Source organism: Chelon labrosus (assembly GCF_963514085.1).
Source record: "Chelon labrosus genome assembly, chromosome: 3".
NCBI lineage: Eukaryota > Metazoa > Chordata > Actinopteri > Mugiliformes > Mugilidae > Chelon > Chelon labrosus.
This window is the reverse complement of record NC_140339.1, coordinates 27,538,206-27,559,082: the sequence shown is the minus strand read 5'-3', so window position 1 is coordinate 27,559,082 and position 20,877 is coordinate 27,538,206. Positions and strand designations below refer to the sequence as shown.

The 20,877-nt window shown below is 39.7% G+C and overlaps 1 protein-coding gene across 3 annotated transcripts; it reads left to right on the top strand.

Annotated features, from left to right (window-relative positions):
* The first annotated feature begins 7,110 nt into the window (after nt 1-7,110).
* On the top strand, nt 7,111-20,877 carry nadsyn1 (NAD synthetase 1). Of its 3 annotated transcripts, XM_084541510.1 has the most exons (21): nt 7,111-8,202; nt 10,186-10,246; nt 10,598-10,714; nt 10,967-11,020; nt 11,141-11,230; nt 12,058-12,109; nt 12,362-12,450; nt 12,536-12,653; nt 12,789-12,920; nt 13,986-14,057; nt 14,680-14,804; nt 14,920-14,968; nt 15,074-15,176; nt 15,408-15,576; nt 15,786-15,921; nt 16,234-16,340; nt 17,211-17,342; nt 17,567-17,636; nt 18,054-18,182; nt 19,170-19,346; nt 19,552-20,877. In XM_084541510.1, the coding sequence occupies exons 1-21, from the start codon at nt 8,118-8,120 to the stop codon at nt 19,585-19,587; spliced, it is 2,103 nt and encodes a 700-aa protein (XP_084397636.1). In that variant the 5' UTR covers nt 7,111-8,117; the 3' UTR covers nt 19,588-20,877. The 3 variants fall into 3 exon arrangements, with proteins under 3 accessions (XP_084397636.1, XP_084397637.1, XP_084397638.1); XM_084541511.1 differs by lacking the exon at nt 17,211-17,342; XM_084541512.1 differs by lacking the exons at nt 15,786-15,921; nt 16,234-16,340.

The window sequence follows — 20,877 nt, the reverse complement described above, 5'->3', positions numbered from 1 at the left end:
TCCATCCCCTGGACACCATTCACTGCATGTCAGTGCAAACTTTAATGACAACACATCCAGTAGTTGTTGAGACTGGATGTCTAGCTTTGCTGGTGATGCTGATGAATGGGACACTCCTTACGCAAGCGACGCCTACTCTAAGGGCTAAGTGGATGACTGATGGAAGAGGCTGGGAAGCAGGATGGGAAATTACTCTAACACCCCCACCCCCCCACCCCCCCCACCCCAAATGCCACCAGCCTGTTGTAGTGTGTGTAGTGTTGTCACAGTAACATTGTGCTCTCTCACCATTGCCTCTGATCTCTCTATAGCTTTGTGACAGATGGACAAAATGTTGTTTCCACCCACTTTCTACACTACATGCATGAGAAAAATAAAGGCCATTAATTACCTTATGGTGCAGATCTCCTTTGTGATGTCAATCCTTATAACCAGTGTTTTTGCTGTTTAAACTATTTAAAATAGTGTTTACTGTAATAATACTTACAATACACTGTATATACGTGAATATGTTTTCAGTGGGGAGGTGATAGTGAAGCACAGCAGTCAACCCAAGAAACCAGATTTGAGGATCAGAACCTTTCCATTCATCCTTTCATGAACCCTCTGATTTTTCTGGTATACAGCAGAATGGAGCTCAGTTCCTGTGTTTGGAACCAGTAGACCAGACCTACAGAGGCTAAGCAGGCCTGAAAGACCTCCTTCAGCTTGATGGCTTTCTTCACCGCTGCAGGCCACCAGTGGGTTTGAAAGTTGCTGTTACTACAGGCAGATGAGCAAAGAAGTCAAACATAACATATCATAACACCATGCTGGTTCATGTCAGGCAGGCCTTTCCTCCCAGTCACTTCCCTTCGAATTACTTCATCATTTCCCACATCATCTCTCATTACTGCGGGTGTTTAAGTCTCCAAGATGAATTGTGGAGTCTCCATACGGAACCCCTTCAGGACTCCACTCAGAGCCTCCAAGTAGACTGTATACTCTGACCTGCTATGTGGTGCATACATTTACACAACAGTCAGAGTCTTCCCCCGAGCAAATTGCACTTGCATGGAGACGACTCTCTCGTTGTTCAGGGAGAACTCCACCATAATGCACAGTTGGGACTTGTGTGTATCCCCACACCTGCCCGATGTGGAAAAGGAGAGCCTAGCCCCTATCCGAATGTTTAGTTCCATAACACACTCCATGTATATAGGTGAGCCCAACAATGTCTAGCCAGTATTGCTCCACCATGGAGCAATGACATTTCATTAATTCATTCCAATCAGTAGTAGAGATGACATACAAGTGTTTATATTCAAAAATTCAGTATTTTGTTTTGAAAATGTTTATGATTTAATCAAACAACAATAGAATTCCCCCTCGATTCCATTTTCTGTTTTAGTAACTACTGGACCTGAACCTGCCAGTCACACGCTGATCTTACTGAGAGAAAGTACTCAAAGTTGTTTCTGCTTGTGAACTATTTTATAGTGAACTTTATTAAGTGTCTACAAAGTATTATAAGTTAATGCCTCTCATTTACACTTTCACACATGAACGTATATAGTCAGGAAACCGACAGGAACCAAAAACAACCGACACTGTTTTTGGTTCCTATTGTTTTTCCTGTGGAATTTATACGTTCGTGTGTGAATGTGTAAATGAGAGGCGTTAACTTACAGATCTTTGAAGAAGACGCTTAATTTAGTTCATTCCAATGACTCGTATTGGTTCGCGGGACAGAGCTGCCTCCTCCAATGTGGCGGCGACGTTGACGTACGGTCCAGCGTTCAATGAGGCGTCTATGTATATATGTCTATGTCCAGAGTGGCCTGGTGTCTCTCTGTGTTAACCCTGTGATGTACTGGTAGCCTGTCCTTACGGTATTGGGCAAAACATCTTTTGTCCATTTCCTTCTGGAAAAAGCTACAGACATCAACAGGAATTTGCCCTAGCCATCTACGGACAATGAATGAATGAGTGAGTGAATGAGTGAGTGAATGGTTTCATTAACAGCATTAAAACAAACAAACAAATAAACAAAAAAACAACATACATTAATGTTTATACATCTCTTCTATAACTAAGTTCTGAGTTGTAAAGTATTGAGTATTCTGAATATTTAAAGTAGCAGGTGATTATACCGTGCTATAGATTCATGAAGAGTACTACGGAAGTGCAGTACCTTCCTCACAGTGTTATTGCTGAGTCTTATGTGTCTATTTTAATTATGTGTCTCCTCACTTTCTTATTAATGTGTTTGGACATAATGAGACCCCAATGTCTGAATTCAAACCATTGTTTTCTTATAGATAACACTAAACCTGTTTGACCTCAACAACACATTGAAATTTATTACATAGTCACAACTACTAATGGTGACTAAACTGTCGGTGGGTGCGCAAAATGTCAAAGTAATAGTACGAAAACATTTATTTGTCTCTGAGAACAAAGAACTGTCTAAAATAATTTATATATTAATTACAAAGTGTCTCAAATTAGGTTTAAAATAAGTAAATAGGATTGTCTGTGATGGTTCTCAGTCATATAGGTCATGGTATATCCACAAAGCGTTTAAAAAAAAATTGTCTTCTCAAAAACTCTTCAAGCCCAGTTACCTTTTTTTAAAAAACACTTTTTGGATAAATAGGGGATTAATGTTAAAAATATGCACAAACTTGTATCAATTTGAAATAACAGTAATAGAAACACTCAGGTTTTTTATTTATTTCTGGTGCTGTCTGTTCACTAGTCTAAAAGGAGGCAAAATAAAAAATAGCCTGCATAATTAAATCTAACTTAACATAGTTATCATTGTTCCTGTGGCTAAGAAGGATACATTCATCTTAGTTTGCTTGAATTTATGAGATTGATCTTTTTTCTCCATCAATTATGGTTTTAAACATATTAATATTTCCTCAGTTTTCTTCTCATCAGAACCTTATTTACATGGCCTAACATTTACAGTTTTTTTCAATCGCTAACAAGCGCTTACCCATACTTCAGATATTTTTTCTAAACTCTTAACACAGATTCACGCCTACAAAACACAATTGGCCAAATGGGTAATTTTCTTTTCAAAAACACATTTTGTTAAATATATGCTAACTCTTCATTTCAACAGAACACATCTTTCTCTGCACACACCAACTTTATACCAAAACACTGGAAATCTGACTCAAAATGAAATTATTCTGTCAAAGAATAACACTTGTTTTCACTTCACAAGGTACATGCAGTAAATCAAAGTACACCAGGTTTCAAAATACTGGCTATTGTTGACATTACAAAAACTGCATAGACTTTTATGTTTCAGTTTTACAGGTATTTGCATGCAAAACATGCAATCCACCGTTTTTTACACAAAATTTCTTGGTTGGGAACTGTATGTCCACATGTATTGTTCACATTCAAAAGCATTCCAGTAAAAAGCAAATAATTTTTTTTTCCTTTACTGTTTACTACAGGAGGTACAGTAGAAATACTGTTTACAGTATGATAGAACAGAAAAAGTTTTACAGTATTGCTTACAGTACAGCAACAAAATATCCATGAAACACACAAGAGCATTCTGAACAAAAAATACAACAGCAAAAAGCCCAGATAAAAAGGGGGCGGCGGGGGGGGGGGGGACTAAAAAAAGCACAAAATGACTGTATCTAATCTCTGCGATCTTCAGGGTTAGGCTTTCAAGGAGGGACATCTGGTCATGTGGCTGATGGTCATAAACCTTCCACCTCCATGCAGAAAATAACTCCTCTATGGGGTTGAGGAACGGTGAATAGGGTGGAAGGAAGAGACGTACCAGTCTTGGGTGGTGAAGAAGTAAACTTTGAAGGGACATTGAAATTGACACATCCGAGATAATTCCAGCCATATGTTGATCTCTCCTGCCTCTGCTCCCCTTCTGATCAGAGTTTCCTGATCATACTACCTGAGTGTCACTCCTTTGTCCTTTTGTCCTTTTGTTCTGACCACTTCTGGGAGCCACCTCTGCCCCTCCACTGAGTTCACCCTCCAGTGTAAAGTTGCCCTCGACTGACCAATATGCAACCACACCTGGGGACAGGGTATATCTGTGCTCTGGCCCTACATTCAGGGTCAGTCTCCGGTCTCGCACCCACTCTGTGTCGGTAGGCTCACCATAATCTGGAACTCCAATAAACTTGCACCACTTCAGCAAACTTGGAACTAGACTTGGATGTTTTTTTTCTTCAACAGTGGACTTCAAACCATGTTGTTAGCGATTGAAAAAAACTGTATTATCAGCTGAGATATGTTGTTTTTGAACTGATGTCATAGCAGAAGAAGAGGTTTTTATACTGTATCTAAGGTTTGGAATATTGTTTTTGCTATTGTGGGATGTTGTGTGTTAACATTCGTACATAATACAAAAACAATCCATAATTTTGTTGGGAGGTACAGCTGGTCTGTTAAGAAAATGTAAGCATTGTGGAAATGTGTTCACTGACTGCATATTGTGTGGAAACGACATGAAATGTGTGAATGGTATGGCCACAAAAGACCGATGCTGTGCTAATTGTGTTTAGAGTTTTGAAAATGTGACAACTGATTGGACAAACGCTTGTTAGCGACTGAAAAAAACTGTAATCAGGTGGTTGAGCAGTAGTGGCAGGTTTATCAACTGTTAAGAAAGAGCAGTGGCCTGGACCACAGATAAGAAACATGCAGCTCTGCGGGATAAGAGAAATAAACCCTAACCCTATAACTTCAGTATATTTTGGTAAACAGCTAAAATAAAAAGTGTAAAAGTGTCCAAACATTTATAGACCTATCTAGAACATGCAGTACTTAGTATTTTCCACCTCCAGTCAAATTAACAAATGTGGAGATTAATAAGAGTCAGATGATCAAAATAAAGTCTAATAGGGCAATAAAGATTCTTTGGGATGGGGGATAAGAACAGAAAAATACATTCATTCCTAGTTACTGAAAGCTCATGCATTACATTTAGACCATTGGTTGTCTTTGTTTTTACTGAAAGAAATGAGTTTGCTGGAGTGCCCCTTCATTCCAGTCCAGTAATGCACAAGGCTACAGGCGTCACTGCAACAGAAATGACAACATGGAGGAGAATCCAGCAGTGCTGCTGTTAATCCTGATTTGTTGCTCGCTAGCGTAGTTATTGAATCAATGCTGGAAGAGAAAAAAAGCGGTTTTAAAGCATCCAAATGGCTAAACTTAAAGCAAGTACTACAGAGACTGTGAGAAGAACTGCAGTAAGTTCTCCACCAATCCGAAATGTTCAACACTGCAAGCTCCACCCTCAAAGTTCCTGCACTTTTTAAATGTGGCACCCAATGGGCAGGAACTTTTTAGAGGTAATATAAGCTTATTATAGTTCCCTGCGGGGGCAACACATTGATGTACCTTTAAAGGTTCCTAGTTCTTAGGGAAAGTTCATGCAGTGGAAATGTGGCTTTTGAAAGTAACTGGGACTCGGAAGGTGGATACGGTCTCTTGGAAGCTAGTTATAGTTAAAATGTCTCCAGAGGATGTCAAGTTATTTGTTGTGGACAGACATACAGATCTGTACTCTCTGTTTTCATGTGTCTTTTTTCCACATATGACACACGCTGCTTTACACTGCAAGTAAACAGGTGTCTAACAGTGTGTGTGGTGTATTCTAGGTGAGTGCATCCCGGGCCGACATTGAGGAGGCAGAAGAAAATGCAGTCCAGAACCAGAGGACAGAGGATCAGACTGAAGAGGGACTGTTTGACATGGTAACAGTCGGCACGGTTTTGCTGATTGCTTTGTGAGATTGTTAGTCTTAAAATCAGCAGCTGAAATGTTGTGTTTTATTCAGATTTGTAATAAACATGTAATAAATGTTTCATCAGATGTACTCTGATTCATTCTAAGTTTTAATCTAAATAGAATTTTCTTCATCTTGATCTGAATGATCTTTGTCTTATGTGTATCTTTCAATTTTCATCTCAAGAGTCTAAAAATGTGAATGGAGCAGTTTTTATTTAAAATGCACTAAATACAATAAAAACCTGACACACTCAGATAATAGCCACTGACTTAATACATTTGTCATTTTCTCCTCAAAGCTTAAATGAAACAAATAAAAAGGTGGCAAGCAGAATATCTGCACATCCTGGCGATTTCTCTACACATCCAGAGAGGTCCATAATCATTGTCAGAGTAGAGTAGGAATTAATCAGAAAGCTATGCAGTAACATTACTGTGTTAACTATAGTAGCAACACATTATGACACATAACTGGTAGATGAAGTGGTAAAATAATCAGTAGGTAAATGTCTGCTTGTTTTTTAGCTAAAGACGTTTTCTTAGTATTTCAGAACTTGTGTGTATATTGTAGCGACACCTGCTTTCCCCTCCAGTTAATCCCTGATACAGTGACAGTGCTCTTAGGCAGTAGATAAAAGCAGTGTCAAGTTATGTTTGATTTGTAATGTGGAATCACAGGAGGAGCAACTGTTTTTCAAGTAGTTCTTGGTTGCTTTATAAAGGAGTAAGGGAGTATATGGGAGTGAAAAGAAGAAATAATCCTTCACTCGCCTGAGGTTAAGCACACAATGCTTCACCAAACACTATCGCGGAGCAGGCAAACATCCACCTGGTCTGTGTACTCACTGCAACCAACCAGTCAAATATATATTGCTTGAGTGCAATAAATACATTGAGGAGCAAAGGGAAATGATACTGTATAACACTACGGAAGGAAGTAAACACGGATTCTTTAGGGTTTCTAGAAAAAAAACTGGGGAAATCTGTTAGTTTTGTAAAGGAGGCTGATAGGCTATAGGTAGTGATGTTCTGTTTATATGCTGTCCAGGGCAGTAGGTGGTGGTAATGCCCATTTAAGTACGTTGCCAACCCCCTATTAAAGTCAAAATAAGAAGAAGCTTTGCTCGATAAAAATATATAACAATAAACAACAATATGAGTGCAACCTTTGGAAAAGACCAAAACTTTTGGAAATAGAGAATTGAACCCTACAAGGAAGTTTTATTAGTCCAGTTCTGTTTAACATTATGATAAAATATATTTTTGGAAATTTTAGTAGAGGCTTTGGATTGTCTTTATTTGCTGATGATGGAGCAATTTGGAGAAGAGGAAGAAATGTAGACCTTAAGTTCAAGTTCAAAAGGCTTTAGATACTGTGGAAGAATGAGCAGGAACTTACAAATCTCTGCTTCAAAGTCCAGTTTTGAGATTTTTGATTATAAAAGGAAGTCACACGATTTATATAGACAAATTCAAACTCCTGAGAGTTTGGTTTGATGAAAATTTTACATGGGGTTTTCATAGAACAAAACTTGTTGAGAGAGTTTTAAATGTTATGTGCATCCTGGCTGGATGTGATTGGGGAGCAGAGAGACAGACAATACACTTAATATGCCGAGCAATGATAAGACCTGCGCTAGATCATTGCAATCAAAGGCTTTGAGACTATACTAGGGGACTTTTAGAACTTCCTCAATATCTACGCTACTTATTGAAATGGAAGAGATGCTCTTGTACTTAAAGAGCATTAAACTGGGACTGCAGTATTAGACACAATTAGATGATTCTTTCCACCTAAGTGTCTTGGCAGAACAGCAGATATTGTGGGAAAATGGAGAGAGAGAAACAGAAGGGTTTCTATAAAATGAATAAGTCTAAGGCTTAAACACTGCATTAAATCACTGCTTGTGTGGGGAGCATCCTTACAGGGTTGTGTGAGTGTAGGCGACTTGAGACATGAAGCTAATTTTCCTGGAATGAATAGAACAAACATTTTATAAGAGACTGTCAGATCTTGGTGTTTTGTCTTTTTTGGGTGGGAATAATAATAGTACAAAACAGTTTTACAGTTTCCTGTATGATGCCGGGCTAGAGGCATATACTGTATCTGAAAAGTGGTTGTTGTAACTAATCCAATCCTGCGGAGGGCAGTAATGCGCTCAGTAGCGGCAAGACTGCCAACAAATCTTTGGAGAAGGAGAAGAAGAAAGCTCAGCTAAGTTTTTAATGGCAGCCGTGCAGGAGCATATGTAACTAGAGTATACAATCATTCAAAGTGAACTCCAATAATTTGTATTGTCAGCGTTTAGTTCTTAGTCGACCTGTTTAGTGCTGCAAGTAGCGAGGAGATGGGCCGTAAAGTGACTGTTGCAACTTGCTCGTTGAATCAGTGGGCTCTGGACTTTGAAGGCAACTCGGAGAGAATACTGAGGAGTAAGTAAATTTACTGAACACATACACATACCAGCGGTGTCAAACATACGGCAACGTGAGCCAAAACTGGCCAACCAGAGGGTCCAATCTGGCCCACTAAGACATAGAAGACATTAACTGCAATTTTTCAATGAAAGTAACAGCTCATACTGATTTGTCCGCTAGAGGTCGCACTATTTTAGTTGCGGACATAACACAACACAGAGACCCAGAACTAAACAGTAGATGGCAGCAGTTTGTTGAAATGCACTTTTGTTTCTTGCACTAAAACAAAGGGTTGTCGTTTTTTCTAGGTTATTATACTGTTATGATCCAACCCCCTTTATGTCAAACTGGGCTGTGTGTGGCCCCTGAACTAAAACGAGTTTGACACCCCAGATATAGACTGTGACTACCTGAGTTCACCTGTTATTTCAGCTATTTTGGATACTTACTTTACTTCATGATAATGCCCTCCAGTGCTGGAAATATCACTACATATGACAGCATAATTGGCATTTGCTGTAGAACAGCATCAGAATTGGTAGGTCCACCACTGCCGCCCTGTGCTTTTCACAGATGAGAGCAGGTTCATCCTAAGCACATGTGACAGACGTGAAAGGGTCTGGAGAAGCCGTGGAGAATGGTTTGGTGATGGTCTGGTATATCTATAGGGGAGACACAGACCTCTACAGCCTAGACAACAGCACCCAAACTGCCATTAGGTATTGAGATGAAATCCTCGAACCCATTGTTAGACCAGGTTCTCCTGGTGCACGACCATACCCAGCTCCCACGCTCGCCTGCTCTAAATCCAATAGAACACTGCTGGGACATTATGTTTGGGTCCATCTGACGCAGCTAGGTTGCTCCTCAGACTGTCCAGGTGCTCAGTGATGCCCTGGTCCAGATCTGGGAGAAGACACGCCAGGACACCATCTGTCATCTCAGTAGGAGCATGCCTTGACATTGTCAGGCATGGATACATACAAACTGCTGAATACTGTCTTATGTCTTTGAAATCAGCCCTATGTAGGTTGATAATTTTCTTTTCCATTAAATGATGTGGCATTCTTTAGTTCCTAACACATTATCCAGTCCATATCAGTGTAGATATCCAGCATGTTTTTTCCCATTGAGATCTGATGTCTTTTCAAACTCTTCCTTTAATTCTTTGAGCAGTGTACTATACTCAGACATGGACGGTCATATGCCCAGAGCCATCTGGTGGGTCTGTGAAGTTGACCTTTCCACTCATAAGACCAGTGCTCCTTTGTTTCTGCTTGCTTTCATCATCTGCTCCTTTTGGGTATTCACTACGACTGCACTTCACATTCTGCTTGCTTTCCACAGCGTTACTGCAGCTTTGATCACTTCCTGAGTTCCCAAACTACGGTCTAGGCCAAGGTCATAATAACAGAATCTTTGTGACATGCAGTAGTGGCTTAACTAAATGCAGGAGAATGAAAGAGAGGACAGAAGAGATAGGCCTATTCATGCATTTATGCAACATCCGCCAACAGCCTCTGCCTACAACAGTGTAAATAAGGGGTGGTACAGTGTAACAGGAGCCTCTGCCTCCCATTCTGCTTGTGAAAACTCTAGGAGCCACCAGCAATTCTGTTCCTGTCAATATTCTTGCTGCAAATTCTGAATCAAATAGAGGGTGATTAGTACATTGTAATAATCAGGGCTAACATGAATTTAACTGTGTGTGTCAATGTTACTATACACACTGTATTTATATCATTCTGAAATCCATGTTAGATGACTGCATTGCATTGTATCAAAACAGGCTTATTTATAATGTTATTCCAAAACCTATTTACCATATATCACAGGCTGAATGTCAAGATGTTTCTGCTTTTGCAGATGGAATGGTTACATTTTTAATATGCCATGTCAGTTTCCTAACTATGTAAACCTATGTAAACATCTGTCATTTTTACCCCAAATAATAACTGTGTCTATAATCTTGCTGTCTGTCTGTGTGTTTCTCTGCAGGTATTGAGATAGCTAAGGCTCATGGAGCCAAATACAGACTGGGTCCAGAGCTGGAGATATGGTATGGATGGAAAACTGGAAAACCATTTGCTGCTCTCCAGTTATTCTTGTTTGGGCTTCACTCTCTCATGAGTTCAGCTGTTTTCAACATTCTTCCGTCCCACAATTTGTAGAGTGTGTGTTTAACATACTGTATATGCTTTTAATATTTTTTGACATATTAAATACATGTCTGTTTTATATTATGATTTTTATGGTCAAATTGTACATGTTTCGAAATATAATCTCAACTAGATTACTAGACAAACAGCAACACAACATATCATTACCATTACAGCTCAGTAGTTTGGTAAGGGTTCAGTTTTGCTTTGCTGAACTGACAACTCCTTTCTAATTCTCTCCTTTTTTACAGTGGGTACGGCTGTGCAGACCACTTCTATGAGTCGGACACACTGCTCCACAGCTTTCAGGTCCTCGGGAATCTTCTGGAATCTCCCATCACCCAGGACATTATCTGTGACGTTGGAATGTGAGCGTCACAGTCAAACTATCTTAAAGCACTATACAGCCTATAAGTCTTATCTCTAAAGCTGCACAAGGCAGTATGATACTTTAGCGAAGCCTGTAGGCAGCTGGCGGTAACTGAGGTTTTATTTTTTATTAAAGGGCTTCAGTATTGCATCTATCGTGAAAGGTAGCAGCTGTTAGACTAAAGACATCTGTTCCAAAATATTTTATCTGAAAAGAGTACTATTGACGCAGTGTTTTGTGTTGTCCTTAGGCCCATCATGCATCACAATGTGCGCTACAACTGCCGGGTCCTGTTCCTCAACAGGTATAATAGCACACCCATCCATTCTTTTAAATGACACGTAGTTCTATTATTTTGTGTTCCTGGAGGTCATTTTCATGTTCAGCTGGGGCTCACAGAACCCTTTTTTCTTTTCTCCTATAGAAAGATACTTCTGATCAGGCCTAAGATGATGATGGCCAACCATGGGAACTACAGAGAGATGCGCTGGTTCTCTCCTTGGAACCAGCTAAGGTAGGTCATCACTAAGAAGTCTCCTATATACTCAGGAATTAAAGTTCCTGTGTTGCTTATTGGCTGATGTTTGAAGCATGAGTTAGTCGTCATTTATTATAGCTTGTCCTCTGAATCACTGCATGACAATGAACAGGATTCTCAATTTAACATTTGTTAAGGGGAACATTGAGGGAAACTTAAATGACCATAGTGAATGACAGATTATGTTCTTTGCACATTTTGTTTTTAAAGGGTGTTAAGATATCCCGGTTAAAGCCTTAAACCTCTTTTATGTCTACTTTCAAATTTGTAAAAATGTCTTCTAGTATAGCTGAAAATATTTTTTAAACTATCTTTAAATTCTCCCCGGAATGTGCCACATGCCGAAGTGTCCTTGAGCAAGACACTGAACCCCCAGTTGCTCCCAGTGCGTGGCACTGGTGTGTGAATGTGTGTATGCTTGTGTGAACGAATGGGTAGATGTGTCTGAGACTGTAAAGCGCTTTGAGTGCCAATAGGTAGAAAAGCGCTATATAAAAGCAAGGCCATTTACCATTTACCATGTTAAAACTGTAGTCTACAGTTCAAGCAAAGAGAACCACAATGGCATCTCAAGGATATTTTTATAGACTTTGAAGCTCATCCAAATCTACAGAATGGTTGAGCTTGATGCTTACATGTAGTAATGGGAAAAAACACAATATTTTAAGACATGTTATTGTGTCCAGCACACTCCTTCCTTAATTCATGCAAGTTAACCACCAATGTATACTACTTTAAGTTAGCATTTTTTCCCTGAATGTCATGTCACTGTGTTTGTATTTCATTTAGCTTGTTTCTTCAAGGCAGGTGGAGGAATACTTCCTGCCCAGAATGATCCAGGAGATAACAGGCCAGGTAAAAAAATACAATTCTGTTCAAGTTGATTGGTTTTCCAATAGAGAACACTCAGTTTTTTGCTTGGATTTAGTTGAGACTGAAATGATATCCATTTTATTTTCTATTGCTCATTATGTGATGCTTTAGTGGTCACACTATTTAGTTGAAGTCATTAATGTATGATTAATTCTTCTTGATGAGTAACTGTAGGAAACTCACAAAGATGCAGGCTATTTATTGTGTTTTTATAGTCTTTTTTGTTTTCATCAGGATACAGTCCCAATTGGTGACTGTGTCCTGTCTACGAAGGACACCTGCATTGGCACAGAGATCTGTGCGGAGCTCTGGAGCCCTAGCAGGTAGAGTAACAGAGAATTGTGTGAGGATCAAACATGTGTGTTGTTAGAAATTGTCCTAACTCCTGACGCGTGTTCTTTTCCTCAGTCCCCATATTCGTATGGGTCTAGATGGGGTTGAAATCTTTACTAATTCGTCCGCTAGCCATCACGAGCTCCGCAAAGCTGACCAAAGGGTGAACCTGGTCAAGTCTGCCACCACCAAGGTATTCATCACCAGACACTCTCACACTTTTTTTTTTTTTTTTTTTGTGGATGTATGTCGAAATGTTTCACATAAATTATGCAGTAGTATGACTAAAATCAATGCAGCCTTTAAGTTATTGTTGGTATTGTTCCAGAGTGGAGGTATCTACCTTTATGCTAACCAGAGGGGCTGTGATGGAGATCGTGTCTACTATGATGGTTGTGCCATGGTGGCTATCAACGGAGACATTGTGGCACAGGGAGCACAGTTCTCCCTTAATGATGTGGTACGTATTAACATGTAAAGAACAAAACATTTCTCTATCTATTAAGAAATCACAGGATGTCTCACGACGGACCAATAAAAATCAGCATCTGTCTGTCCAAGTATCGGTAATATACAGTAGAGGTGACATATGCCAGTCAACATATGTGACAGTTAAATATTCATGAGTCTGTATTGGGGGAGGGGGCAAAGTCATTTAGTTCAGGGGCTACATACAACCCAATGTGATCTCAAGTTGGCCGGACCAGCAAGATAACAGCATAATAACCTATAAATAATGACGACTTCAAATGTTTCCCTTTGTTATATTGCAAAGCAGTAGAAGTACATTATGAAAATGTTTACATTTAATGAACTGTCCTTTTACAAAACATTTAATGAACAACCTGAAATTTCTAAAGAAGAATAAGTGCACTTTCAACACATTGTTATCTGCTGTTAATTTTGGGTGTCAGTGTTTTCTTATGTCCACAACTCTTACTGAAACAGTGCTTCTAGTGGAACAATTTGGAATAGAATAGAATAGAATGGAATATCTTTATTGTCATTGTAACATGTACAACGAAATTGAGTGCAGTCCATTCAGTGCAGAAGTTAAACGTAATAAAATATAATAAAAATAAAATATATGCTGGGGCATGAAAGACAAACACACACAGACATCTACATTCCACAGTTATTGCCTTATGTTAAAAATGAATAGCAGCTACTTTTAATTAAAAAATTCCAATTAATGTCTTTTATGTAATATTTGTACTTTGCAAATTCATCCTGCGGGCCAGATTGGACCCTCTGGTGTGTATTTGACACCCCTGGTCTACGGTCACGTATGAACAATTTACATCACAGTAGTTTAAAATCCCAAAGGACAGATGTGAAGTGGCATTATTGCAGGTGTCTTGTGTGCAGTGCAGTATGTGCACATGTACTGAACAGGTTTTTATTTTTCTGGTAAGTTATGCAGTGACACAGGATTCCTGAGATGACAGGTAAACATGCTGGGAAGTTGATGTCGGCACAAGCTGCCAGAATGATCTGTGTTTGTGTGTGTGTGTGTGTGTTGTAGGAGGTGATCACAGCCACTCTGGATCTTGAGGATGTGCGTAGCTACAGAGGAGAGCTATGTCAGCCACACATGGTGAGAGAACACCACCTTCCAACCTTTATCATGCATTAAACAGATGGGCTTATTACTATTACCAATAGGTATGACATTACCATGCAAGAGCTGTGAATAATAAGATTGAAAGAGAGGCAGGGAGAAGCATGATCTTCGTAGAGAGACTGTCAAAGCTTTGGTAGCTAATCCAAACAGCGGTGGGGATACCAAACAGCCCTGTTTGGTAGACTGTGTTAAATCAAAGAAGTCAGAGCTAAGCTTGTTTGTTTGTACCGAGGCCATTCCAGGTGCATAGAGAAACCTGATCCATGATATAAACATGGAGCTGAAGCCAAACCTTGACAGGGCCAAGAAGAGATAATCCTACTCTGCCCCGTCAAATATCTTCTTTGCGTCAAAGGGTATAATGGTGTTGGAGTTGAATGTTGAATGATGAATATCTGATGTTGAATAGTCTGTGAATGTTACGTTCTCTTTGTCTATTATTGACAAATCCTGTCCAATCATCATGAATTGTTGTGTATCCTTGTGATGTATAACCGGTGTACTGTAATAATGGCCATTTTTATTCAGTAATGGAATAGAAATTCAGAATACAGACTGAGTGTTTGCTTTTCTCTACCGTGCTTCTCTGATGCAGGAAAGTGAACCCAAGCCTTGCCACAGGGTCAAAGTTAATTTTTCCTTATCCAGCGTTGACGATATTTACCTCCCTACCCATCAACCAATAAAATGGCACTGTCACACACCAGAAGAAGAGATCAGGTACAAATTATATTAATTTGGTACACGTTAAGTTTTTATTCTTGAGAAACGTCTGAATATCAAAGAAGGACTCCATGCAGAGATTGCACAGCAGTGTAAACCTTTGTTGTTTAAGTCTAGGACCAGCCTGCTGGCTGTGGGACTACCTGAGGAGAAGTGGACAGGTGAGCTGGAACACACATTTAGATTAGAGTACTCCTCATTAAAATCACTGATATTACCAAGCAATTGGATTTTGACTGCCAGCTCACTTCTGATTGGTGTACCAGGCTGGTTTCCTGTTGCCTCTGAGTGGTGGCGTCGACAGCTCCTCCACAGCCTGTATCGTCCACTGTATGTGTGTGCTGCTCTGCCAGAGCGTAGAGGATGGCAGTAAGTATGATTCTGTTTGCTTTAACGCTGTACACTTAGAGTGTCCTGAATAACTCAGTGAAACTGTTGATAAATGTTCTTGCCATTTTCCCTGCGTTGTTATAAACAACTTCTTGCATTTGAATACAGACTCTCTGGATTTTAACTGGCTGTCTCCCTATACTCTAACAAAAGAGTTTCCAAAATGTTCACTCCTCTTTACTCTTCCGTTCATCTTCCTCCAACTATCAGACGCACAGGTGCTAGAGGACGTCCGCAGGGTGGTTGGAGATGAATCATACCGCCCACTTCACCCAAGCGAGCTGTGTGGTCGCATCTTCACCACCTGCTACATGGCCAGTGAAAACTCCTCAGAGGACACACGCAACAGGGCCAGAGACCTAGCCAAACAGATTGGCAGGTATTAAAACAATGATGTATCATTCTGATATTTTAGACTCTGGCCAGAAATGGCCAGAAACATTGGATCTACAGTCCATCTTCATCTCTGCAATGTAGCCAATGAAGTGTGTGATAACTGAAGGCTTGAAACAGAGACAAAGTTTTAGTGAAATGCAGTTATTTTCATTTAAGTTACTTTCCATCCATTTTTATGTATCTCTTTTGCAGCACACACATGAATATTAACATAGACATGGCGGTGAAAGGCATTCTGGGTATATTCTCAGTGGTTACTGGTCGGTTGCCTCAGTTTCGTGCCAATGGAGGAAGTCACCGAGAAAACCTTGCTATGCAGAATGTGCAGGTCGGACCCCCCTTCACACTTTGTTTCTCTGTTGCTGTCATCATCATCATAGTTGATTTCTTACAAACGCTTTTCTGCCGACCCTCTTGCTTTTTATTCACAGTTGCTCTGGCAGTTTAACCACAGTATTGACGCTGATGCATTAGTAACACAGTTATGACCATTTAGTAGTTTCTATAGTCACAGACATGTTTGTGTGTGTGTGTGTGTGTGTGTGTGTGTGTGTGTGTGTGTGTGTGTGTGTGTGTGTGTGTGTGTGTGTGTGTGTGTGTGTGTGTGTGTGTGTGTGTGTGTGTGTGTGTGCATTCCCAGGCTCGAGTTAGGATGGTCCTGGCCTACTTGTTTGCACAGCTGAGTCTCTGGGCTCGGGGTAAGCCTGGTGGGTTGTTGGTGTTGGGCTCTGCCAACGTGGATGAGAGGTATACCTGACCACAGATGCATGTGATATTTCATGTTTGTATTTCTTTGTAGTAGTTTTCAAGACTCCATAGGAAAACTATACGTACCTTGATAATGAGGTGGTCTCAGCTCATTACTTGGAGCTTTCAGAAAACTTCCACTTCCGAGTGTGCGAAAACCACAAGAGGGGACTTTTTCAAGAACATAGTGTACACATGTCATCTTCAAATGGAACTTGTCAGCTTGTGATTACAGCAGGAAGTTCACAAAAGGTGGTATCATCACCTATGATTCATTAGAACGCCGCTGCTCTGCAACTGTTGGATTCTAGAAGCATCACAGTTTAGCAGGCTCACAAGTTTATAACATATCAACATTGTTGTTAATGTGAATAACAATAAGATCATTTTCTATCCACCGAAATATTAACTTTGGTGGACATTCCTGAAAGTATCAGCAAACACGTCACAACTTATGAACTTGTGCATTCAGAAATTTTCCACTTAAGGTTGGAATATTCATATGAACTCTCTCATGAGCATGGCATACACAACCCCCTTTTGAAGGCACCATATGATGCGTGACTTACTTCTTTACACATTTCCCTTTCTCCTGCTTCCAAATGTTCACTTACTGTCAACAGTTCCTCACTGACCACCATTTGCATGAGATGTTACATGCATCAAAGGTTTGCAGAGGGGATGTTGCAAAACTGATTGTATGAAGGCTGTTAAACAGACCAATAACTGTGGCAGTCACAAAACATTGTTGGTATAACTGAAACAAAAGAAAAATGCCGTGTTTGTTCAGACAAACAGCGTTTTTGTGGATAATAAAATAATCATAATACAGCATGTCGCTTCTTTCGTTAAAATACTTTTCCTTCTCAGTCTGACAGGGTATTTCACCAAATATGACTGCTCAAGTGCTGACATTAACCCAATAGGAGGCATCAGCAAGACAGACCTGAAGAGCTTCCTGCTTTACTGCACTGAACGTTTCCAGCTTACCGCTCTGACAGGGTAAGGTCAGGTGACAGACTTTTGGGGGCATTGAACTGTCGGTGTGGGTCACATACCTGCTGGTACTGTCAGCACAGATGCTAGAGCAGAAGCATGAAATCGGTTCCAGTATGTTCACCCACTTCATTCAAGACACAAAGACAACCTTCAGGAGTGTATTTGGTGTCACACTAAAGCATGTTATGTGGTTTTCAGGTTGACAGTGGCTTTGGTTTCATTTTCAGAATCCTGGCCGCTCCACCCACAGCTGAACTAGAGCCGCTGACAGACGGACAGGTTTCACAGACAGACGAGGTGAGGCATGGAAATGTATAGATCAGTTACGGTGGCCATGCTGATTCCCGCCCTATACTGGGCACCTGAACATCAGAACTGAACCCCTTCTGTACACTATGCCAGCAACTTGGTTCTGGTGTTCCATGTACATCGTGCCTGCTAATTTCCCTTTCCCTAATTTCCCTATGGGGATGAATAAAGTCCTATCTTATCATCTTTGCATATACTGCATGTGTACATACATGTTAACTGATAGATCATCATCATCCTGCTCCTGTAGATTAAATTTTCTGTGGACTGGGTATGACATATACGATTTGAAGACCACTACTACTAGCAGGAGTACTGAACCTGAAAGACTATTGTCTGACTATTAGCTTTGTTACAATTTGCTGTTTTCTTGTCTTTCTCTAACCCCCACTCTTCCCTCCTCAGGCAGACATGGGGATGACCTACTCTGAGTTATCAGTGATCGGACGGCTGAGGAAGATCTCCAGGTGCGGCCCCTTCAGTATGTTCTGTAAACTCATTCACATGTGGAAGGATGCTTTCTCACCCATGGAGGTCAGTCAAACGTACATTTTACAGTACACACAATACAATTGACTGCAAAACTAACTTTTTTAAAGATAAGAGGAAAACTAACCCTAACCCTAACTGGAGTTTTTCTCCCACCATTATATAGGCCCCTTGAGGGAACACTCTATCTCTTGGTTTTGTTCATATTCACATTTACTATGTTAGTAGCCACTGACTTCTGAGTTTTCTCGTATTAATCCAACAGTCACTTGTTGGATTAATATTTTAATCCAACAATTAGAATTGTTGGATCCTCCCCTCTTCCAGTTGTCATATTGACTTGTCCTTTAGACATTGCTGGGTTCTTGATTTTCTTGTAATCCCAGTACTGTCACTCCGGAAAATCTGCTTTACATTGTTTAAGTTTATTTAACAGAATGTTGATTGCTAGAGTTCTTCTTTCAGTCCTTTTTGAATTCTTGGATTATTGCAAGAGGCTTTCCAATAAGAAATGGTCACATCTCCAATTTAGAAACAGACACAGAAAATTAGGAGACAAAATATAACAGAATTTTACAGTGTTGCTGTTGAGGAAGATATTGTTTTTTGTGCCATTTATGAAAGGGGAACTAGATCATGAAATGATGGCACCATGAATCTGTCCAATTAACATATCAAGAGAAGCTAGGACTGACACATAGTCTCACATAGTTATCTCAGCTAGCTTGACCCTACAGCTATAACCACATGAGTCGTTTTTTGGAACAAATTTCCACTCTGAAAAAGATCTTTGATTATGTTGGGCTCGATGTATTGTGTGATTTGAAAATGGCAAACTCTCAAGTCCAGTTTTGGCATTACACAGTGAGCGGTACAACCTGAGACTATTTGAAGGATTTTTGTCATTTAGAACTTTTATGTATCTATTTTAATATTGTTGTCTAATATGGAAACACAATATTGAAAATGAGCTGCTGTTAGCAAGACTTTAATCTAAAAAAAAGTAAGTAGTATATGGTTGTCTCTGGTCAGGCTGCCCAGAAGGTGAAACACTTCTTCAGGATGTACTCTGTGAACCGCCACAAGATGACAACAGTGACGCCGTCCTACCACGCTGAGAGTTACAGTCCTGATGACAACCGCTTTGACCTCCGACCATTCCTCTATAACACACGCTGGACCTGGCAGTTCAGGTGCATCGACAACCAGGTAGTTATTAATAAAGATTCACTTCATTCTTATGTTGAAAGTGACAGTAAAACCTGCTTGTAAAGAAAAATCTGAAAAAAACACATGCCTGGACTGTTGATTAGGATGGCTATTGTGATCTGTTCTAACACACTATAATATATGACAAAGCTGGAAACAAACCTCTTAAGAAATTGTTTTATGTTTTTTCTTTCCTTTCCCAAAGGTGTCCCAGATGGCCGCTAACACCTCTAAGCAATAACTAGAGATCTTCAGCATGCAGTGAAAATCCGTCATAACATGGATGCAGTATCACAGTGCTTTGCACCTCTCAGTGTTGCATGTGATCAAATAGATATTATTTCAATAATCTTTTTTAGAACGCTAACTCTGATATTGGCAATGTGACCAAAGCCACCGCTGGGGTTGATGATTCCACATAGTGAACAATTTACACATTAGATAGGACAATAAAAACAACACAAATCATATGTGGCGAGAAATTACATAATAATTTATGATGGCCAATTAAATTTATCTCTGTTCACTATTGCAACAGAACACACATATCAATGGGTGTATTGTTGAGAAAAACTACACAGAATAAATGAATAATAAACAATGAAAGTTAACCAAATGAATGTGGCTGATCTTCTGAAAGTTAAGCTTAATGGGCAACAGTGAAAGAGAGAATGTGTTTGCTTTGACTACGATTATGGGTTACGTTAAACCAGGCTACTTGAGACTCTAAAATGAAAGGATTAAGATCAATATTCTGACATCAACAACCTGCCACTGTGCAGGAGTGCAGAGGTTTTAGGCTACTTTGTGACAATCACTCCGGGACTTCCCATGACAACTTCTAAATAGATGCTCCCAAAGTCACCGCTACCTACCAGGCTCTCAGCTGCTTGGTGGTGAATTTGGAGACTTCTGTCTGTGTCGTAACACTGAGTCACTGTGGTTTGCTCCGTAGGCGGATGCCATTACTTGACAATCTTGAAGAGGTGAATACAATGAGGAAATACAAAGTCCAAAGTCTTCCAAATACAATTAAAGTAGAATGAAAATTATTACATAAGGCACTCTTGATGTTAACTTGGATTATTACACAAACGGAAGATACATTTGCTCTCGATAGTTAAAAAAGAGAATAACTTGAAACTAAAACCAAAATGGCAAATATAGATTAAAAGTACGGCTAAAGACAAATGGCAAAAAGGCAGAAAGAGTAGGAAAGAGCGTATGGAAAGATGGAAAAGGTGAAAAAACGGATACGTTTTTTTAACCAACTAAAGTAAATAACCATGATCTTAAAAAGCAATTTAATAACAGTCTCTTGAGTGTAATTTACTTAAACTAGATATCCTAATGTATTTTAATTTTCCTTACTAAGTGATTCTTTTGGCTCGGAATGATATGATATTATTTTGCTAGTTTTAAGTGTCTAGAATCTATTTGCTCCTTAATTTGCTTCATGTAATGTTAATGGATCTCAGTAAGTCATTGGGCTTCATTATGTTAGCTGATTAGTCAGACTGGCACCAGACCT